This window comes from Sinohyriopsis cumingii, chromosome 16 (assembly GCF_028554795.1).
Source record: "Sinohyriopsis cumingii isolate HCF-2022 chromosome 16, ASM2855479v2, whole genome shotgun sequence".
Lineage (NCBI taxonomy): Eukaryota > Metazoa > Mollusca > Bivalvia > Unionida > Unionidae > Sinohyriopsis > Sinohyriopsis cumingii.
The window spans coordinates 78383596-78408507 of NC_142976.1; the positions used below are offsets into that span (position 1 = coordinate 78383596).

At 38.1% G+C, this 24912-nt stretch overlaps 1 protein-coding gene across 7 annotated transcripts in view; it reads left to right on the plus strand.

Moving 5' to 3' along the window:
• Nucleotides 1–24912, plus strand: part of LOC149780857 (maestro heat-like repeat-containing protein family member 1) — a 172993-nt gene that overhangs the window by 59333 nt on the left and 88748 nt on the right. For all 7 annotated transcript variants that reach the window (XM_089937944.1, XM_089937947.1, XM_089937945.1 and 4 more), the window contains 6 exons: nucleotides 78–244; nucleotides 785–904; nucleotides 2349–2471; nucleotides 4698–4847; nucleotides 10819–10941; nucleotides 17180–17259. In XM_089937944.1, the coding sequence (XP_089794070.1) occupies nucleotides 78–244; nucleotides 785–904; nucleotides 2349–2471; nucleotides 4698–4847; nucleotides 10819–10941; nucleotides 17180–17259 (763 nt within the window). The remainder of the gene's footprint in view (nucleotides 1–77; nucleotides 245–784; nucleotides 905–2348; nucleotides 2472–4697; nucleotides 4848–10818; nucleotides 10942–17179; nucleotides 17260–24912) is intronic.

The window sequence follows — 24912 nt, forward strand, 5'->3', positions numbered from 1 at the left end:
TATAAGCCTCCCTCCTTTTTAACACATGTACTAGACAGGCATCCTAGGCTTATTGTAGACACATAATTTGCCCACAGATCCTGAGAATGAGAATGAGAACTGGTCCCAGAAGACATGGGAGGATCTGCTACTAAAACTTCTGTCCAAGACTCTGGAAGTGATCGATTTGGAGGAATGGACATCAGAACTGGGGGAGACATTTGCTGCACAAATCTCACTGTATAACAATATGCCAGATGAGAAGGTAAATGTCATTTTTCATCAGTACTTAACACTAAACATAATATTTTGGGGTTACATCCATGACTTCATACATCCACCCCTCCCAGACATAATATGTTGGGGTTACATTCATACATGCATCTCTTCCCAACATAATATGTTGGTGGTACATACATTACTTCGTAAATCCATCCCTCCCAAATATAATGTGTTGAGGGTTACTTTCATATTTCATAAATCCATCACTCTGAAGCATAATATATGCAGGAGGTGGGTCTCAATCAGCCTGTGAAACTTGGTAGAACTTATCAGTGACATTTTATGTAACTTCGTCATATTAGTCAATTAAATCATGTGTAAAGAATTTCAGAAACCTTGTTCTGGCATTTCAGGGAAAAACCGATATATGGTGGAGAAAAAATGGAGGCATGCATGAATCTGGCTGAACACAACTTAGGAAACTAACTTTTTTCATTGTGCTTATGGCTGAAATTGTATCATGATTCTTCATGATATATAAACCATTATAGGTCTGTATTTATAATGACTTTTTTTATTTCAGAACATCTTGTTCAAATGTCTTGGAATCACGATGAGGAAATCCACCAAGAAGGACTTTGTGAATAAGCAGCTTGATACGATCTTCAGTACTGTCAAGCACACTGATCAGATAGAGAGAGAGGTTTGTGTAGATATTTCTGTCAAGCGCACTGATCAGATAGAGAGGTTTGTGTAGATATTTCTGTCAAGCACACTGATCAGATCGAGAGAGAGGTTTGTGTAGATATTCTGTCAAGCACACTGATCAGATAGAGAGGTTTGTGTAGATATTCTGTCAAGCACACTGATCAGATAGTGAGGTTTGTGTAGATATTCTGTCAAGCACACTGATCAGATAGAGAGGTTTGTGTAGATATTCTGTCAAGCACACTGATCAGATAGAGAGGTTTGTGTAGATATTTCTGTCAAGCACACTGATCAGATAGAGAGGTTGGTGTAGATATTTCTGTCAAGCACACTGATCAGATAGAGAGGTTTGTGTAGATATTTCTGTCAAGCACACTGATCAGATAGAGAGAGAGGTTTGTGTTGATATTTCTTCATGCACACTGATCAGATAGAGAGGTTTGTGTAGATATTCTGTCAAGTACACTAATCAGATAGAGAGGTTTGTGTAGATATTTCTGTCAAGCACACTGATCAGATAGATAGGTTTGTGTAGATATTTCTGTCAAGCACATGATCAGATAGAGAGAGGTTTGTGTATATATTTCTGTCAAGCATACTGATCAGATAGAGAGAGGTTTGTGTAGATATTTCTGTCTAGCACACTATCAGATAGAGAGAGAGGTTTGTGTAGATATTTCTGTCAAGCATACTGATCAGATAGAGAGAGGTTTGTGCAGATATTTCTGTCAAGCACACAAATCAGATAGAGAGAGAGGTTTATGTTGATATTTCTGTCAAGCACACTGATTAGATAGAGAGAGAGGTTTGCTTTGATATTTCTGTCAAGCACACTGATCAGATAGAGAGGTGATATTTGTTGATATTTCCACTAATGGAAATTGTTGTGACATAGAAGTCATGTTAATGTCATGAGACCAGGCTGTACAGTTTTATTATTCTGCAAATCTGATCCTGCCTGAAGATAAAGCCCAACTTTAAAACTGCTAGAGCACACTGGGGTCTCAAAAAACAATTCCTCTGCCTCAGTTCTTGTCCACTTTTATGAATATCTTTTATGTTGCAAGTTTGTTTTAGATGCAGATAATATAGTATATAATATAATTATGTGTAGCTTTTTGCTGAAAAATAATTGAATGGAGATTTATTTAATTTTAATGAAACTTCAGTCACTCTTAGGTTCATTTCTTTTACTTCATTACAGTCGAAGGGATACTATAACAGACACCAAGACTGATGACTTCTCAAATGAGGCCCTGTTCATGTCATTGATTTCTAAATTTGTTTCACATAATTGTGTTATTCACATTTGGTTCTGTGCTGGCATTTATTTGAATGCTCTTTCTGACTGAACTGTGACTTTAATACATAGAAGCTTAAAACAGTAATTTTCATAAGAATTTGAACTGTTATGCTAGGTCTTTTAATTTGTTCTTCAGGGTTGTGCCATTGCTATGGGATTCAGTGCTGCCTCTCACCTTGATGCTGTCCTGACAAAATTGGAAAGTGTGACCAAAAATGAGCTGATGCGCAAGTCCTCGGGAATCCTAAGTTTTATGAAGGTATCTTTATTGCACATTTCTGTCACAATCTTTGAATATGTCATCGCAAATGTACAAACTAGAATTAGCAAAATAGGAATCCCAGTTGAAATTTAATATTTTTAATCCAGCTCACTTCCTTCTGTCTATATCTGTTCTTTATTTCTAAATTGAGTGTTCTATCTATGTATTATCTCACTTTCTCTCTTTTTCTCTGTCATTCATATCTTCTTGGTTTACTCCTCATTCTCTTTCTGTCAGTATAGCATCTCTCCATACCATGAGACACAGAACCCAGTTCAGACCTTTGAAAATAAACTGTTCATGACATAGCTATTTGCATTAAGCTAAAGTTTGTGGAAATGAGATGTATTTTATCCACATCCATGCTACTTAACAACCATCATAATGGGCTCCAGGCACTCCTCTTGCAAGTCAGAGTTCCAAATGTCTGATCATCTGATGATCTTTCATCACAGAATGGAATGGTTCAAATGAACACATATTTTCCTATACCATTCTGATTACCAAAATTGTAAAGAATGTGAGAGAATCCAAGTTCAAAATAATCCTGATTTGTACTTCAGGCTGGAAGAAACATGGATCAGCTATCACATCTATCCAGTGGTGGAATTCCATCCTAAAATTATGTCAGTTCAGTGACTCAGATTGGCTAAACTTGCATATTAAACCTTTCACCCAACCTCACCAATTCCTAAAGCCATGAAGAAAGTGAGAGAATTGTAGTCCCAACTAATTCAGATTGTTCCTCCAAGTAGGAAATATCATGGATCAACAGTCTAGCAGAGGAGATTACTACCAAAATCCTGTATTGTCTTACCTGCAAGAAACCCCTATAAGTAAAGTCTTTGCATCCAAACAAGATGTTGAACTTGCACATCTCAAATACATGTTTAGAAGAACAGTTCTCTGAATTAGTGGTGGACAGAATTCCTCAAGGAAGGACTTGAACTGCGTTGAAAGCTTATGAAGCGATATTGTGAATTTTCTTAGTTGTGTTGCTCAGTACCACAAATAGCTCACTTCTTCCTGTGACTTTTCTAGAAGTTAGCTTAGCATCCATCAAAATCAATCGTTACCATTCCACAATCACATGTTTCTTCATCATAGAAGGTATGATACAAGCCAGAAGACCTCTCTGACTGAAAACCTTGGCATTTTGTCTCAAACAGAATTTAACTTCAGTTTCTTTCATGGCTGAATAAGACACCCTTTGAAATACTGCATGGAACCTTCATGACTCAGCCTCTCATACAAGACTTCAATTTTAGTCACTTTAGCTACAGTTGAATCAGTGCCCTATTGACTGACCCAAAACATCTGCTTCTGTAGTAATTGATAATTGATGGGATTTAGCACCAGTCCCAGTTTTGAAAATAAGGCCATTCTTGTGTGACTTCTGCCCAGGTCAACAGATGATCTTTTTGGCTTTTTTGTTGCTAATACAAACCAAAAGACATGGTGAGCATCTTTTTGGCTTGGGAGTGCTGGATTAGTAAGTTAGTTGATGAACTAATAATGTACTATGATCAGGTAAATATTATTTAGGGAATACTTTTTACTTTAATGTGAATGTGGCAATTTAATTTTTATTCTTATATTTATAAAACTGTTTATGTAATGATTCAATTCTCAGGTTAAATTTTGTGAAAATGAGCAGAAGACATGGAAACATTCTGCCAGTCTCCAACAGGCAAAACTATAGACAAATGCCTTCTTAAAATATTTTGAGTAAAGAAAATTTTAATTTAATATAAGTCTCTTCTTTTAATTTGACAAATACATTTGTACTGAACTATCTGCTGGCTTAGACAGCACTAATGAAATTGTAAAATATAAGATCACTTTTTATTGTATTAATCAGGAATCAGTGTGCCTGTCCTGTACATCGAAATTAAAAAGTGACTTCATTACTACATTAAGGCAGGCTGAGTTCTGACAGACAACACAGCCACTAGTGACTTTGTTGAATAGTGGTCCTTGTACATTAGCAGGCTCTGAAGCTAACTGAAGGGTCTGGTAAGGGATGTAACTCTTGATATTTTGGAAATTATCTATTGCAGAAATTATTGTACATTATCATTCAAGTGACTGATAATGTTACCTTAAACCATAATGATCTATACCATAGAAAGGAAGCAGTCAAATACTTTGTTAAACTGACTTTCACTATACAAATAAAAAAAATTGTATCTCTCAAAGACATTTTTGTATCATTTCATATAGGACAAATCTGAGGGTGATGTTGAGAAAATCAAGGCGACTGTGATGTTGTGTTATGGTTATGTAGCTCTTTTCTCTCCTCCATCCCTCATTGTGTCCAGAATGGAAGCCACAATTCTTAGGTCCCTTATACCACATTTTGTAAATGTCAAGGTAAGTCAGTAAAGTCAGAAATCTGGAAATACTAACCTTCTTTAACTTGTTGAGAATATGAGTATTCTTTACATTGTTTAATTATACAGCCTTTAAATAATTCACATTATAACTTTTTTGTCTTGGAGGGATTTCATTCCATAGTGTCCTTTTTTTGTTGCTAATGTAGCAAACTTCATGGTTGTACTAAAATTAGCAACATAACAAAGTATAGCCCCACTAACATTTCATGTTAGTTGTATCTGTCAATGGAGGCAACCCAAATTTAATAGCCCTGAATGTAGTTATCAGCCCTGGATATTGTTCTGCAGATGGTAATACTTGAAACAATAATAGTGTAACAGGATAGACCTGAATGGATGCTTGGATCAAATGACAACACAACACAGTGTGATGAAAGATGAAAGTTTATAAAATGAATTAATAAAGATATATATATATATATATATATATATATATATATATATATATATATATATATATATATATATATATATAACAAATACAGTGATTCTTTTATGCTCCAAACATACATCTCATTCAGATACTCTACCCAAACATTCACAAATAGGAAAACAAAAAAATGATTAAAGTATTCATGGATGACTAAGATTCAGATAATCTTATGTAACCTCATGTAATGAAAGTGAGATTCAACTAATCTCATGGAACAAAAATAAAGATTCAAATGAAAGTGAGATTCAAAAAATCTTCTGGAATGAAAATGAGATTCACATAATCTCATGTAATCAAAATAAAGATTCAAATAATCTTATGTAATCAAAATGACTCAGCTGTACTCAATTGAAAGGACAACCAATTGAAACAAACATGACTCAGTCATTTGTATAGCCGTACGATTCATAATATTTGTAAAACTTGCAAATGTGTCCACTGACAAACCACACAGCTCTCCTGATTTCATGTGTTGGTCCTCACTTGTATTGGCCATACACACGCTTCATGGATCTACCATGCGCACAGGTTTACAAACTAGCGATTTCATCTTCATATGGTCTTGATGGTTACATCATCTTCCATATCGACACACAGACTGCCGTACAGATAGCCTGAGACACTCGCACACATATACGCACTGACAGCACACAGTTTTCCTAAATTGGATTGGCACACTTGTGTTGACCATGCCCATCCTTCATGTATCCACTGTGCGCACAGACATACGTATAGACATACCTACAGACAGCCCTAAATAGCTTCAGACAGCCCTAAACAGCTACAGTAAAACCAAACTGGTCATAATAATAGGTTCAGAATTAAAATCTCTAGGTACATGCTACTAAATTAAACTCTAATAGCAACTTGTAATTCAAAAGTTGACAATGTTTCAAATCTGCATAGTAGTATAGGCATCATTTCACAATATGATGTTAAAAACTGAATACGCTTCACATATCAAATAAAATACAAATGTAACACTTACCCCTATGGCTGGAGAACACAAATGGAGAACATTCATTCCTTGACAAGATCCATAATTTTATTGGATTGAGCTAACAATCCCATCAGGAATGGAGCTATATCATCAGTATGATATGCCATTAGATGCAGAAACAACAAGTACCTCTCTACCAGTACAGGTAATTTTTTTGGATTTGGCTAACAATCCCACCAGGAATGGAGCTATATCATCAATATGATATGCCGTCAATGCAGAAACAACAAGTACCTTATGTAATACTACAGTGATTTTATGTTTTGTAAGTCAAATATATTTGTTGATACAAAATAGTCCTTGTAGGTAATTAATAAATAAATAATTCAGAAGAGTTTCCTGTTACATCAGTAGAGTAGCTAGTCAATGTAGGATCACGTATGTATTCAAAAAGGTCTCAAATGTCAGAACATTAACAGGTTGTCATGTACAGTGTAAATTTAGTCATCCCTCTTTGATTACAGTTTTTACATTACAGTGTATACAACATTGAATATACACATAGTAAATTCATCAGATAGAAGGTACAGAGCATTTAATTGGGGGGGGGGCCAGCTGCTATGTTGTTTTGTTTTTATGTTGCTTTTTTATATTCTTTCATCTGAAGATAAAATAATTCTTCAGATAGTACAATGCACCGAATATGGTGTTATTTTGGTGTAAATCAGAGCAAAATATTTTTTTGTGTTATTTAAAGACAGATATAGTTATTAGAAAAAAATATCAATGATGAAAAGAACATTTAAAAAAATGTTCCACCATTGATCTGGTAAATAAAATGTCTCCAAATAAAAGTTGCATTGATTGCTATTTTTATTTTCTTACTGATTTTTTATGTATGCTGAGAAAGTTTTATGAGTTCACTGGTAATGTGAGTATGAATTACATTAAAATGTTAATCTTCATAGAGACACTGCTCTGGTGGCTTACTGGCTAGAGCAGGAGGTTGTGGGTTCAAACCTGGACTAGTCATACCAAAGTCTTATAAAAATGGTACTAACAGCTGCCTTGTTAGGTGCTCAGTGTTAAGCGGTTAGTGTTAAGACTGGTTGGCTTGGTGTCAGGTAAATGTGATCGGGTGGGACATAATGCTGCATGACTGCAGCATGATGCCCCAGTGCTAGATAATGCTATAAACTTGCCACACTGCAGACATCATAGTAATATGACTGAAATATTGTTAATTTTAAAGCTATGTTAAAAATCCAAATCACAAACACACACATAATCTTCACTAAGAACAATGACTGTTATATTAATCCCTTAAAAGAAAAGAAAAGAATGAAGTTTTTATGCCATTTTGTAAGTGTTCTTGATTACCTCATCCAGAATATATCATTCATTGCAAGAAATCGTCTTTAGTTATGAAGAAGGGCTTTCATTTAGAGGAAGAGAAATTTAAAAAAAAAAAATGTGTGTTATTTTTCTCAGTGACTAACAAGGCTAGGATGGTCAGGATAAGTGTGTGTGTGTGTGTGTGTGTGTGTGTGTGAGAGGGAGAGAGAGATTTATTTTGTAAACAAGAATCTTCAGCAAAGCATGCATAAAGGTTTGGCTGACAACTGAATTGTTTTAACTTTGACTGCCAATAATGATCTGATTAATTCAGTTTCATAATTCTTTAAATTTTGAATGTATAGACAGATAAATGAAAAGGCAGATGTATATATGAATGTACAAGCAAATGAGAACAAACATGACAATAAAGAAATGAATATTATAAGAGTAAGTTATGAGATTAAAAAGAAACTCATTTTCAAATGGACATTTTTTTTTAGTGAAACCATGAATTATAGATCTGATTTTAAAAAAAGGGTTTGGTGTTTTCATTAGATGAAACATCTTGGAATGTTACCATCAACTGCACTCATTAACTTCAACGTAGCTGACAAGTCACTAGACTCCCCTCCTTAACTAGACAATAAAACACGACTTCATTTTATTTAATGTACATCAGCTGGTGTTTTATTTGATATGCCACATCTGGTATTTTATTTTATTCTTATGCCTTTTTGCACACCCTGCAGTTTAAAATTAGACTTAATGAGTGTGAATATTATCTAAATATAATTAGTTTAAAGTAGATCATTGTTTGGGAAATAGTGTGTTTAACTTATTTTGTTGGAGTTAAAAGATTGGGTGAAATTGAGTATTGATATAAAATCATGTAAAGTTTTGGTCTTTAATTATTAACTGATGTCCTGTTATAACGTTAAGATCAAGAGTGTCATTAGTGATGTCACACTCAAAATGATAACTCTGCTAGTCGTCTTTACCAGAAACCTATTAGGTATATGGTTGTTATTCAAAATCATAATTAAACAACCCTTTTACATTTATTAACCAATGACCACTTGGACATGTGTCATCAAATACATTTGATATTATACTATCACAAACTTCACTTCGTAACATCTGACAAAACGTGACCCTTAAAATTTTGATGAAAATTCTCACTAAAATCTTATAAAAAACTTGACCTTTAACATTTTGATGAAAATTCTCACTAAAATCTTATAAAAACTTGACCCTTAAAATTTTGATGAAAATTCTCACTAAAATCTTATAAAAACTTGACCTTTAACATTTTGATATAAATTCTCTAATGACATGTAAAGGAAAGAAATTTTTTTATAAAGACTATTATAGCAGTACTGTATGTAAAAAAAGACCTAGAATGATAGTATTTCTGGAGCTGTGTTCTTCCATCTGATCTTATGCAAATTAAAATCAGTCCAACTCTACAAACCATTAATATTCCTAATGGTCTGATTCTTTGTATAAATCTCTTTTAGAACACAAATAAATAGTGGATATCTACACCTTTTTAGTAGAGATAAGGAAATATTTAATGAGTGAAGTGAGAAATATTTAATGAGTGAAGTAAGAAATATTTAATGAGTGAAGTGAGAAATATTTAATGAGAGAAGTGAATATTATTTAATGAGTGAAGTGAGAGAAATTTGATGAATCATGTGAGAAATATTTAATGAGTGAAGTTAGAAATATTTAATAAGTGAAGTTAGAAATATTTAATGAGTGAAGTGAGAAATATTTAATGAGTAAAGTTAGAAATATTTGATGAGTGAAGTGAGAAATATTGTGATGTATCAAAACCATGGGTGACAGTACATAATGTTTCCACTTCACAAGTCTAATATTTCTTATATCTGTACAAAAAATGACATATATTTTCTTTTTATTACTTACCTTTTAAGGCAAAAACTCCAGTATGTGTAATTTTAAGGCAGAGACCTTTTACAAATTTAGTTTATACAAAGTTTATACAACAATGCTTCAAATTGTGAATTTTGTCAGATTAATGACTATTTTCAAGTGAAAGAGTTTTTTTATTTTAGTTTACACTTTTCTTGCTTGTATTGATACAGTGAATATTGTTGGGATGGAAGTACTGTTGAAACATCACAAAATGGTCATGTCTGACAGACTTAAGAGTGTAATGTCTTGAAACAAAGTATTTTGATGATTGAGTTTACTTGTATGGATTTTGATTCTTTATTTTGCTCATTTTATGCATTCAAATTGTGATATTTTGGCCCTTGCAAATATGCGGTCTTGTTTGGTAACTGACCCTGCACCCAGTTTGATTGTCACTTATTCTGGTTTGGAGTTGGCACTCGTCAATATCTGATTCCTGTTTCATTTTCAAGCATTGATATGATTGTGTTAGAATCACTAATTTCACCAATTTCATTATTAAATGAATCATAAATGGCATATGATGCTGCATGGGTGGCAGAGTGTTAATTAGCAATAATTCATATATATTCAGTCACTAATTGTGAAGCCTATTCTTTCGTTCATTGGAGTTCAGTTTTAGGCATTTTTATGGTGTTTTCTTTATTGATTAAATGAATGTGTACTAGAAGGTTTACAGTCATTACACATTTTAATTTCTATTCTTTTTTATGGAGAGAGAGAGAGAGAGAGAAGACGAAGAAGAAGAAGAAATTGAAATAGGCCTAAATATGAAAATACAGATTTTTATATCCTACTTAAGGCAGATATATTTCCTAAATGAAAGTGATGTTGACATTGGTGATAAAAGTGGTATCACCACAGTGACTATATCATTTTCTCCCACAGAGATATTTCAATATATTTCATCCTAAAAATATATAATAAATACATCTTTTATTAGCGTTTTCCTAAAATTTGCTTAAATAAAGATGAATAATTCATCATTTTTGTTTAAAAAATGACATATTATTTTTACAAATATCATTTCCATTCAGTTGCTTCTGCTGTATTTGCAAGTATCTCTCAGTATTTTAACATGAACATTTTGAAAACAGGGTAAAATGAACCATAAGAATCCAGTGGATGGAGTTTGTTGTAAATACAAGTACAAATTTTGTCAGTATCAGATTAGAATCGAGTTAGGGCTCATATCAGGACTTTGTTACAGTCATGAATTCCCTGTATCCAATTTCATCAGAAAACAGGCTCCATTTCAATTCAGATAATATGGAAATGTTTATTTTTAAATTTCAGGACACAAGCGTGAAGACCAATTTAATCCGTACCGTAGATCTCATTGGTAAAGCACTTCATCCAGATCATCTAGGAACCCAGTATAACTTCTCCAACAGAATTGAGTTCATCAACCACTTGCAGGTACATGATGGGAGAGCTACTTATGTTAAGTTATACTGCTGTAAAACCAACAGTTCTTTTTAGGAACTGGTTCCATATTCATCGCTCCACATCAAGGGATGGAGTATATTAATTTTGGAAGGTATTTCAGACATGTGGATATATATGTATATACCAGTATGTACCTGAACTACATATAAGAAAGGGCATCTGATTGGCTGAAGTGACACACTGATATACCAGTTCATGTGTATTTTGCAAATTGCTAAACATATTTCTTTCCCAGGCCAATACAGTTTTTGTTCAAGTTTCTTTCCAAACCAAGCAATGAAATAAATATAATGGAGCCTTCAAGCATTTTTGAAAGCTAATACTGGAAACTCCTTGGATATATGTTGCCTCATTTTTGTAGAGATATTTGTCTCAGTTGCTTTAAGCAGAATATGAATCCATCGTTGATATAGTTGATAGAGAAATCACACTCCAGTGTCTGACTTTGCAGGCAAGAATGATGCTTTGCTGAGTCACCACAGCTGCATGTTGGATTTCCCTATCCCATATTAATATATATGATGGATTATTTTTGTCATTTCTCACTTGATAACAGTGTCGGAAATAAATGAAAGCATATCATCATTATGGTTGTGACTTAAAAAATGGAATCATTTCTGAAAGTTTTATACATCATTACAAAGAGCACATACTGTTTAGTGTACATGTAATGAATGGCTGTGAGGACGCTTAGTATTGGGAAAGGTTATTTTAGACAAAATTTGCTTGAAGTTTGTAAAAATTGATTTTTGGATAAAGATCAGTCATGGTTTATTGTTGGAAAACTGTGATATCTGTTTTGAATCAATTTAAACTCCATTAGGTACCCAGTTTGGTTGGGTTAGAAATGTATCTAAATTCCGAATGCAGATTTCTCTTGATGCACGATGATTTCATGCAGAATTAGAGAACTTGAGCATTTTTATTTTACCATGTTGTTGGTTTTTGTTTATATCATCTCCATCTTCAGTTAGTAAATTGTGATTATGTGTTTTGTTCACCAAATTTTAATGAAAAGCAGGAGACATCTGTGCATTGATCACACTTATTTCTGTTCATTAACATTAAAACTATTTCAGATAAATTGCTGAAACTTAATGTGCTTGAATGCAATGAATAGGTGTAATTTGTGGCTTTTGTTAGTTGTGGTGGTTATATTTTCGATCTCAAAGTCACTGGTTGAGTGCTTACTATTTCAAGTTTTCTGTCACACTTGCTTTTCCACTCTCTAACTTTAAAGCTACTTAAGATAAGCGACTGAGATTGGTATATTGGTATATCATCATTAGAAGATCTATTATGTTACGCATTATGCAATCCTCTTGTTAATGATTTTAGCTATCTAAAGATAATCACCCTACCTGCATTACTTGTATGGCGTGTCAGTGAAACCATTCTTGTGAAATCTGTACTCACTGGGCAGAGGACAGATGGGTGAATGTTTCTGCTAAACAGCTGTCCTGGGCTAGTGAGAGAACCACAAAACGGTCCTCAGAGGATTTGGATACTATTAGCCTTGCTGCCATTGCCACCTTTGCTGCAGATGACTGAAAGTAGCCCAATTTACCGTGTCTCTCTTCCAGTCATGCCAGCACTGGTTAGACAACAAGGCCAGCACTGACACATTATGGTGACCCAGACACACTAGTCTGTGCAATCCAACATACAATTGTATGTGCCCCTTGGTACTGACTGGAGGACTTTTTTATTTCTTGATAGCAAGTACTTGACCTTGAGACCAGACATCAGCTGCTGTGTACCTTGTCTACACCATTCAGCATCTCAGCTTACACCCAATATCACCAGTAATGGGTATGGTGATATCTCTTCTGAAATATACAGTCTTGGACCTACGTAATCAAGTCCCTCTTGGTATTCAGTATGAAACCTCTCATGGCATCATGGTCTGGCACAGGTCCCAGCTCTGTTGTGACTATATACCACTTACAATGATTTCCCTTTCATGAATACCCTTGCCCCATCTCTGATTTCAACAGGGCACAAAGTCTTTGCTGGAGATTACTGTTTTCAAACATGAATACACCCTAGTTGTCATTAGTATCCATTTTGGACCACTTCTCCCCTAGTTGCCACCTCCCACCTCCATCACACAAGTCTTCTTTGTTGCTGAGTACTCTGACTTTGAAGACCTAGATTCTCAAATGCCATCTTCCTGGCTTCACCAGATTTCTAGGAAAAACTAAACCTTTTTGTGCACTCATTATAGAAATGTTTTGACTCCTGCCTCTGATATTCTATCCTTCTTCTGCTCTCTCAGTGGCCACCAATAGAATTCCCATATCAACCAACCTTTTAATGCTCCGGTGGCCTTGAGGTTACAGTGTCCATCTCGGATGCGGAAGGTCATGGGTTCAGTCCCCAGCCGAGTCATACCAAAGACTTTTAAAAATGGTACTAACAGCTGCCTCGCTTGTAGTTGTGTTTCTAACATGTTGCACTGCCTTTGAAAGGTAATTCAGGACCCAAACGTTAACAGTTGTTTCTATATCACAATAATGTCTCCTGGCTCTCTTTAATCTGTCTTTTTCAAAGCACAGATGCTGGTCTTCTACCCCAAAATTCTATCCATCAACAGAGATTTTGCAGGCATTGTAATTTCAAAGCTATTATGTGTACACATGAAAACCTTTCCTTGACACACAACACCATTATGGATCACTGCCATCCCACCTCTGTCTGTGTGGGTTCGAGTGTAGGATTTGGCCAATTTGGGTATGTGAGAAAGCTTGCCAGTAGCTTCTCGTTGGTCGGTAGTTCTTCCTGGGGTTTTCCTGGGTTCTTCCTCCACCATTCATACTGGCCGCCATGTATAGCCTATCGTGTGCTGAAAAATGGTGTTAAACCCCACAACAACAACAACAGTGACGACACACAACAACTGGTTCACAATGTAATAGCTTGATCTGGTCTCCATGGCTGTTTTATTCAGTTGAACCATCTAATCCCTGCTGACAGACAAACAAGGGAGTCAGTCACACGTATAATTCATGTCCTCAGCAAATCAGCTCAACTCTAGTCTCCATTTCCACTGTAGCTTCATTTAACACCCCCTCACAGCATTCCTGTCCTCTTTCACGCTGCTCTAAGATCATCTCAAGGAAGCTGTCAGATCTCAACCTTTGTTTTCCAAGATTCTATTCTAAGGCCACATAAAATTGGTCAGAAAACAGGCCACCAAAGTGGCAACCCTCTCATGGGCCTTGCAACCCAGAGTTCATCCCTCTATTTTCCAAGCGGGACCAGATGGGTCTCTGGATTAGGCGATCCCCCTCAAAATCTTGTGTTTGGCAAGTTCCTGGTCTCCTGGAGCAAGAGAAAACACAGAAAGAGAAGGCCCTATTCTAACCCCATTTTTCTCCATGCTACCATTCTTTTTGCAGAAAATTATGCATTATTTGTGCTGCCTTTTTCTGACATCCCAGTGGGAGAAAAACCTTCAACAACTCACCATGGCTGCTGTCTCCCAGAAAAGGGCAAGAGATCACTTGCAACACAAACACACAAGGAATCTACTCACAGTTCACACAAGCACCCATACTAAGGATAGAGATATTGAGATTGTTCCTTAGCACCATCTGGGAGGGTCTCCTATGGTCATCTTTGATCTGCATGATGTATGCCTTCATATACCCATTCACAGCTCTTCATGGCATATTTCTGAGTCCCTCCTAGGGATCCTTTCTGAGGCTTGCTCCTAGGGACCCTTCCTCCCAGTCAATGAACTACATGAACAACATCTTCCGAAATCAGAAGTCAAATAACTTTTTTTAACAAGGACACAAATTTGCTTGTTCCATTTTTGTTTCACCTTAGATTACTTTTCATAGAGAATAGATCTGATGTTATCATGTCCCAGCTTCTCACTATCTAGACATGCTGTTCAGAGACTTTTTCAGCTGTGTTCACCTCCATCAGGTTTGTACTTTGATATTCACTCTTGTGGTGTTTTCTACCCTCAACACACTCATGAATCTTCCTCCCCATGGACAGCCAACATACAGAGACCCTGGTTCAAAATACTATTACCTCAATGATGGCTGAAACTTTGTCATCCAGAACAAAGAAAGCATTCCGTTCAACTTAGCTGCACATATCTTTTTTCACATTGATGCAAGCATGACTGGCTAGGGTGTCCTTTGTCCAGAACTTTGATCCCATTAGAAATCATCCACACACTCCAACCTCCTTAAGATGCAAGCAACAGCAAATGTCTTTTGATAACTGCAATAGACACAATATGAAAAGGGCATTCCATTTGTTTCTGAAACCACTTCTGTTATCAGTTACCTCTTAAATCCCTGGCCCTTTGATTGGGATTTTCTTTGGTGGTGTCATCATTGACAAACCCACACTTAAGTCAGCCACACCCAAGGCAAGTTCAACATCCTTGTGAACTTGCTGTTCCGAAAAAAATCAAATGATTCACAGAGACTGTTTCATTCTGATCTAAATTGGTCCTGTGTATGCTCTTCCCACTAACACCTGGATTCTCAAGGTCATTCCAAAGGTGGTGGAATCTGATTAGTGGAGACTAATCCTGATTGCTCCACTAAAGTGGGAAAAATTGTAGATTGCCAACCTATTAAATCTGGTTTCAGTAAAGTCCTGCCTTCATGCCAGTTGTAACAACTGAACATGCAGGTTTTGTATCCCGCCCCACAAATGCAGAACTAGCACACCTGGTTCACAATAATAAAACCCACAGAAATAAACATTTCTGTCAATATGTGGACAGACTTGTTTAGGTGAGAAGACTTGCCTCTTTAAAGCATATGATGAGAAATGGAGCTTATTTTCAAGTGGTACAAGTAGAAAAGCATCTTTTCTTTTAAATCCTAGGTACCAAAAATAGCTAACTTCCTCCTATGATTTTCTGACCACATGCAATGGCTACTCTTCCATAATCTCTGACATGTATCACTATTATTGAAAAAGGATATAGGGTAGAACAAAGACATCTTATATCTTATGCTACTTTACATTTGGTCTTAACCAAAGACCTTGGTTCTTTGTCCAAAATGGAACATGTCATTGATTTTGATATGGTTGAACAAGGAATTCCTTGAAACTGTGTCTAATTCAACACTGACTTTTCTTTCATATAAGACCTGTCTCTTAGTCATTCTAACATTAGCAGGGTAGAGTAAGTGAAAATTCATGCCTTATTGGTTGACCTGAAAATATCTACAGTTCTGTCATAGTGGTTCAGTTTCTCTCATGATGGCCTTGGGTTTCATTGCTAAGAAATAGACCCCACACATAGGAAATTAGTCTTTCTTTTCAAAGCAGCTGCATCATTTCAACCTTTCTTCCCAAGGGCATCTCAAGGACCCAATCAGGGCAATGAAGCATTACCTGAAAGGTACCGAGTGAGTGAGACGAGGGATATTGCATTCATTTTTACCACTCCAGGAAGGAAAGGATGATATTTCAGCTCATACTTAACTCAAAATAATGTTTCATTCATAATACTTATGGGATCATCCCTTTCTCTCAAGCCCTTCTCAGTTTCATCTCTTGAAGATCAAGCACCTCCACTCCAACAGTAACCAATAAATGATAGGATTTGGCACTGATCTCTATATCCAAAGGGAAACCACTCTTATATGACTTCCATCTTGATAACCTGATGTAGCTTAAGTACTTGTTTTGCTAAAGCAAACCAAAAGATGTACTATATATCTTTTTTTGCAAGGGAGGGCTGGATTTGTGAGGTAGGTGGTTTTCTAATGATGAATTATCAAAGAAACATTTTACTCCCAAAGTCAATTTGTGCTTGATATCTCACAAGAGTACAGGGGTGATCATTATCACACTTTTATTTCTCAGCTTTATGGCGTATCATGTATTACTACACTTTACACATTAATACTGTCAGGGTTGTATCTTTGAGGTAAAAGTTTACTGACCTGTCTGCATTATGCCCCTTTGAGATGGATTTATGACACTTGGCTGTAATCCTTGTCTGCCCCATAACTTGTCAGAAAGATCATAGAGATCATCATAGTACGATCTTAGTTACCATAGTAGACAGGGGCCAAAAATTTACTGAATTTGCTTGGTTCCTTCTTTTGAACAAATTGTGCAAGTCTCATTATACTCATTTTTCTGTTGTCATCATCAGTAGCATTATCATTATGGTTTTCATATTAAATGTATTAATTATTCTACATTTTCTATCTTCCAGTCCTATATGAAGGCAGAAAGTATGACAGCTATAATCAATGAAACAAGGGCTTTGGCCATGAATGCTTGTGCTACATTAGTGTATCCTTTTTGAATATGAGAATCTTTGCTTTACTTAGTAAGATTTTTATCACGTGTTTTTAGCCAGATCAATGGGTAAAAATATTCCCCATTTAAAGTTTGTTGGATTTTTGGGCTTGGCAAAATTTCAACTCTCTAAAGTCTATGACATCCTATCTGTTCTCTGTTATTAAGAATTGTTTGTTCTTCTTTCTTGTTGACTCAACCTTTCTTGAAAGTAATATTTTTCCTGTTTATCCACTATATTTATAAATTACCCAAGGTATTTTAGGATACCCATAGTTGACAAATTCATATTTACCTGGTAACTCCCCTTGCCTTGCTGTAAACGTGTCCTTGAGACAGTCTAGTTAAATACTGTACCTTCAGACAGTCTAGTTAAATACTGTACCTTGAGACAGTCTAGTTAAATACTGTACCTTCAGACAGTCTAGTTAAATACTGTACCTTCAGACAGTCTAGTTAAATACTGTACCTTAAATTTAATCATCCTCATTTTATTTTCATTGGTACAAAAAAGTCAAAATCTTGTTGTGTATGGTGCATACAACATTTTTTTCAAAAAATCCAGTGAATTTATTACTATTTTTAAAAATTTTATACCATTTCTTTTCATCATAATTATGACTTAGGAAAGCAACATACATTTTCACTGTTGGAATTTCCCCAAGTGTTGTGTTTAGGCTTTTACTCTAATTATAGCTCAGGTGGTGGAATTTCTCCTTCAAATACGTTCCACGATCACATTAACGTTAGGGATATAAGCCTGCTACCTCTTGAATCCAGCCCTACTAAAAGACGAAATATCGTCTTTTCGATCTATCTCGTATAGACCAAAGGGCAATAACTCTTGCCCCTTACCTCCCCTTGCCACCGCCAGGTATCACTAGTTTTTTTAAGCTTTGCTTGTACGGATAACACGTACATTATGCCTCCAAACAATCAAAGCCATCTTAGTGTTAATTTGGACCATCCAAAGTTAAATTTGGATTTATTGCGTTGAACAATCATTCTTCTACAGGTTGTATACATTATTTTAACAATTTTTTTCAAAATTGAGTGACTTTGTCACCCTTATGGATTTCGTTTACTGAAGACCATGTTACACACGCTATCGCGGAACTCGTGTTGTCAATTAAGAGGTAATGCGACACTGACTAATTTCGCTTACTCTGTTACTAACGGTTGTGGTATTAGCGAATTAATAAGATGCTGAATTGCTAATTTGTGCTTTGTTTTCTTTTCTTGTGTTGTTTCAATAGAAATGTCAACCAAATGCATGAAATGCAAAAAGTTCAAAGCAAAAGAAGACAACCATGACTCTTGTATTGTATGTACCAAGTGTACATCATCTATACCATGCAGCATGTGTAATACTTGGACAGAGCAAACATGGGCTGATGTAGTCCAGAAGGCAGCAAAAGGGAGGGATAGACGGAATAAGTCGAAGAAAGATAGCATTGATGTCCTCAGTATACATCCAAAGACAGCCTCCATTGCGAGCCTTGTGGGGGACGTTGGAGTCCCCCCTCCACCTAAAGTTCGTCGTTTGCAACCGTCAGCCACAGTAACATCGGCGGCAATGGAGGAAAATAATGTTGACAGGATACAACAGTCCAGCTTTGAACAGATGCGTCGTTTGGTCCAGGAAACGATGACGCAGCTATTGACATCAGGCCAGATATTACCCTTATTTCCCTCGCTCGCTTCCACGGCTTTTTCTGACTCTTTGGGGGAATGTTCCCCCAATTTTAGGCTGCCCAGTGGGCGTAAGTCCCCCCGCATGTCCGAGCATGGCCTTCGGGCCTGTAAGTCAGGACGCATGGGTTTTCTACCAGATCCGTCGGATCCATTTCTTTATACAACCTCTACGTCACCAGCTGTCCAACTGTCCCAGCATGGGGACCCTATTGCTAAAACGGTCCGACCAAACATGACTTACGGGGATTTTAGTGATAAATCTGTCCGTCAAGCTGTACCGCCAGCAGCATACCATTACTATGGCGGAGATTTTAGTGAGAAATCTGTCCGTCCAGCCAGGCCATTGGAGCAGCCGGTACCAGTGATAGCAGGACCGTCGCCAACATTCAGACCGACCACAAGCCAGACAAACCAGCTGGCATGGCCGGCCGGCCATATGTTCATGGCTTATCCACAAGGGAGAGTTAGTGACAGTGTTAATGATGATGGAATCGCGTCATCTATGCCACCTGGTGTGCTCTATCCAGAAATGCAAGCTATTACAGAGCACGACTCGGCACATAGTGAGGGTGACGAAACTCCTGCAAATCAGCCGTACACAGATCCAACCATGGAACAGACTGAGTTTGGCTTCAAGGCGGCAGTGGAAGAAATGTATAGGGTGTTGGCAACTTCAGAATGCCCTCCACCTCCTACTGCCACTCAAGACTACAAAGTTAAGGCGTCTGTAGATTTTGACAGGGAGGAAGAGACGCCATCCATCCCGCTCCTTCCCCAGTTGGCAAAAATTAAGGAGATCAATGATCGTCTATCAGGACGAATAGGTGATCCGGGGAATGCTAAGGCGTTCTTTTCAGAAAGCCAAGTACCAGCGACATTCTCCGTCTTCAAGCCTCCTAACTCTAAAAATTGACATACCCTCTCCACCACCCGCAGACAGCCTACTTGTGGGCGGCCGTCTCCTGCAATTTCAGGACCACTGGACCACCTTTTTTCCTCAGAACAGTTGGGTGATCCAGATCATTTCGGAGGGACTTCGGATTTCATTTATCCAACCCCCTCCCCTGTCCTCCTCTCCCCTCTTCATGGACGTACCGTCCGATCGGGAGAAGGATACCTTTCTACAACAGGAGATACGGTCGCTCATAGAAAAACGGGCGGTGGAGATTGTGAACAAAAAAAAAAAAAAAACGCAATCGCCAGGGTTTTATTCCAGGCTGTTTCTTATCCAGAAGGCAAACGGCAAGTTGAGGCCGATCATTGACCTGAGACACCTCAACCAATACATTTTACCACTGAAATTCAAGATGGAAACGGTGAGATCAATCCATCTTTCCATCTGGCGGGACGAGTATGCTGTCAGTCTAGATATGACTGACACATATTTTCACGTTCCTATCCACCCCGTGTCACGGAAATTTCTCCAATTCGCTTACCGCGACGTGGTTTATCAGTTCCAGGTCCTACCCTTTGGCCTCAACATCAGCCCTTGGGCTTTTACCAAGGTTATGGATTGCGTCGTCACCCTGTTCCGCTCGACTTCATCTACAGGGATGGCAGTGTACTTGGATGACATCCTCCAGAAACATATGGTAAGTTCTGTTCTGTTTAAAGGCAGAAACGATCTTTTAGCACTTTTAGATCATCTAGGCTTTCTCGTGAACTGGAAAAAGTCCGATCTCCGTCCCTCCCAGCGTTTTGTCCATCTGGGTATGGAGTTTCTCACCGATCTGAAGCTGGTACGGCTTCCTCGCGCTTGCGTAATCCGGATCGTCGAACTCATCGAGTCCATTTCCAACAGGACGTGGATTTCAGCGAGAGAATTCTTGCAACTCCTCGGATTATTCAATGCGACGGCGGACTTGATCCCGCTTGGCCGTCTTTTTATGTGTCCCTTACAAATGACATTACTGGCACAATGGCACCCCTTTTCAAGTCCCCTCAATCAAACAATAATGATCACGCCCAAGATACGATCATTTCTGCCTCAGTGGTACAACACCGGTTGGCTGTCCATGGGGATTCCTCTGGAGATGCCCCAAGCGGAGATAACGGTATGTACCGACGCCAGTACCTACGGTTGGGGTGCCCACCTGTTGCCGGACTTTGCTACAGTCAGCGGCACGTGGGAGCCAGGGGAGAGGCCTCTCCGCCTCAACCTTTTAGAAATGAGGACTGTCATCAATGCCTTTCATGTCTGGAAGGATCATCTCTCAGGAAAAACTGTCCTCATTATGTTAGACAACTCTGTGGTGGTGACTTACCTCCACAAACAAGGGGGCACCAAATCACCAGACCTGTGCATTCTGATCTGGCAGTTTCTACGTTGGTGTGACAACCTCCACATCAACGTACAAATCAGACACATTCCCGGCAGACTCAGTGTCTTGGCCGACACTCTATGAAGGAACGGTCAAGTCATTCACACAGAATGGTCACTCCATCAATCAGTCTTTCTTCGGATTTGCACACTTTGGGGGCATCTGATGATCAATCTTTTTGTGACAAGGTGGAATCGCAAGTTGCCCACTTTGTCTCTCCGGTTCCAGACCCAGAGGCTTGGGCCGTGGATGTTCTGTCAAACAGCTGGGAGGGGTTGTGGGCATTCGCCTACCCTCCCATGGTTTTGGTACCAAAGATAATCCAGAGGTTAAGGGGTCAGAATTGTCGGATGATTCTGATTGTCCCTCTCAGATGGAACAAGTCCTGGGTCACCGATCTACTCGATCTAGCGATAGATCTACCCAGGAAGATTCCAACCAGCCCAAATCTTCTCAAACAACTGCAGTCACAGGTGTTCCACCCCTGCCTGGACCATCTTCTTCTTCACGCTTGGCTCTTGTCTGGGCAGCTTTGCGAGACAAACAATTTAAACCTTCAATTGTGGAGAGAATCTCAAGAGCAAGAAGGCCCTCCACTCTGAAGGCTTACGAGGGAAAGTGGCATGTTTTCAGGGACTGGTGCCATATCAATAACATTGTCCCTTTGAGTGTCTCAATCCCTCAACTGGCTGACATTTTTCTCTGGCTTTTCGAGGAGAAACAGTTGGCCCCAATTACTATCAAAGGCTACCATTCCATGATATCAGACACATTCCGCCATCATGGTAGATGTGATATTGGGCATAACAAAGATCTATCAGATCTTTTAGCCAATTTTGATTTCAATCAACCAAAATCCCTCACCCTGTTTCCAAAATGGAATCTATCCTGGGTTTTAACATGGCTCAATTCAGACAAATTTGAACCTTTAGCCCACACTTCGTTAAAGCTACTATCATACAAAACATGTTTCTTGATAGCCTTAGCTTCAGCATGCAGGGTGAGTGAGTTACATGCCCTTTCCAGTGACCCGAACTTTCTTCAGTTCAGATCAGATGATTTGGTGGTCCTCCTGACGTAACCAGGCTTTGTAGCCAAAAATAGGTTACCATCCATTGGCAATCAAAGAATCGTCATTCGCTCGCTCTCTTCCATAGATAAGTCAAGAGCAGCAGCCATGCAAGATCCTGTTCGTGCACTCAAGCACTATTTAAAACGCACAGAGGCATGTCGTGACACACGTAAGCACCTCTTTCGTCCGGTCAGAGCTGGTAAACGGGATATCACCCTTCAAGCCCTTGCTTCATGGCTGAAGTGGGATATACACTCAGCGTACTCTGAGGTCTCACAAAATCAGAGTCGCCTCATGAAGATTACGGCTCATGAGATTAGAGCAATCTCGGCGAGCCTGGCAATCGAACGCAATGTTTTGATTCAAGATATAATAGAAGCTGTTGACTGGCATGCAGAGTCAACCTTCTCCAGTTTTTATCTCAGAGATTTGGCTTCTCAGAGGCAAACCTTGAATCTGGTAGGTCTGGTGTCGGCAGCCCAGTTGACCACCAGACCCATTTAAAACAATCAGCACAGCCTATCAGCTTCGCTGGATTCGCCAGTGAAATTTCGTAGGCAAGAAGATTTCAATAACTATCTTCTTAACCGTATATAGGGGTCACATATCACGTGACCCTAGGCTGTGTTGCTGATGAAATTAGGAGAACGGGTTATCGTTCAAATGGGGAATCCAGCCATCATTCCCTAGAAGGTACCCGGGGTGGAGGTAGGATGCTCAACATTCCCTCCTCCTATTACTTATTCTCCTAACGTTAATGTGATCAGGGAACGTATTTGAAGGAGAAAGCAAATTTTTAGTAAATTGTGTTTCTCCGAGAATACTTACCCGATCACATTACTTAAAAACCCTCCCAACCACCCCCGCTATGCGAGCATCCTCGTATAATATATATCGCTCAGCTTAAAAAAACTAGTGACACCTGGCGGTGGCAAGGGGAGGTAAGGGGCAAGAGTTATTGCCCTTTGGTCTATACGAGATAGACCGAAAAGACGATATTTCGTCTTTTAGTAGGGCTGGATTCGAGAGGTAGCAGGCTTATATCCCTAACGTTAATATGATCAGGTAAGTATTCTCGGAGAAACACAATTTACTAAAAATTTGCTTTCTCAGGTGCTGATTTTAGGCATTTACTCTAATTATAACTATTTTTTATTGCACAGTTGGATATTTTTTCAAATTGTATCTGTAGCTGTATGCACTTGTTTATTCTTTCCTTTCTGACAGCTATGACAACATGGTGCAATAAATGCAAGTGAACCAGAGTCCACAAAGGAGGGTGTCCATGAAGTTTACCTGGTCTGTACCAAATGCTCTTCATCATAAGCATGTTTAATGAAAAGACAATATATGGACTAATGTTCTTAAGAAACAGCTCAAGGACTGCAAAAAGAGAACCCTATTTCTTCTCACTGTCAAGTGCTAAGCTTATGTCCCATGTCAGAATCTCTCATACATCTCAGTGGGGGGATATTGAGATGCACCATCCACCCCTATGAAGATACAGATGACAGCCCCAGGTCTTAATGCAGTTGGAATGAGAGATGATTCCAGCCAAGAATTAGATTTATGCATGCTCTTGCAGAACAATATGCTTTGTTTTTAAGATTTTTGGTAATGGAGCAGGAAGAAATTGTTTTGATCATCTTGGGAATGAGCATTTAGCTCTGTCATTGAGTTGACAGTCCAAAGTCAGATATTACCCAACCTATAGATCATGCTGAGTCATACCTATCTCCACATGTGAGGCATGAATATTCAGTACCCTGTACTAAGTTTGTGAACAACAACATCCTTGCCAGATGTAAAAGCATACTTTTTTACTCACATGAAAGGATGGACCAAACAAGCTGCAGTTTACTTGTATGGAAGGGACAATGGTCATCTGGTCATACAGCCAAAGAATCATGTCAGTTATCATCTGCCATATACCATTCCAGCTTTTGACTAACCAGTCCAGACATACAGACATGTGATATATGACTACTGTGGTTACAAGTCAGTTATCTCAGACTGACGAGCTTGCAGACAGTCAACCTATACCAACAGCTACGGTATCTTATGCCAAACATAGCAGACAGTGAAACCAAACAGACAGATTATTACTATACCAGTTCATAAAGCCAAAAAATGCCAGACAGTGAAACAGCCAGACAGTGAAACCAAACAGACAGACAGATTATTATTATACCAGTTCAAAAAGCAATACATCTGAGCCAGATTAGCTGCACCAAACCTTGTATTCAACCACTATTAACAGCATATCCTATAGTCCAAATGATGCATGCCGGTGATACGGCATTACCAGATGGAATATTCTACTCATGGAACCAAGGTGTTTAAGAGGAGGACAATTCCCAGCTTGATGAATGGGATTAAATAAAAATGCCTGAATGATCCATCAGTGGAATGGATGGAATTCAGCTCTAAGACAGCAATAGAAGAAATCTACTGTATCCTGCCTCCATCTGAATGCACTCCTCCACCTTGTCATCCCTACCTAGAGGGGTCAAAACCTCTGCGGATGATTCTAATAGTCAACCATTTAGAGCATTGCCT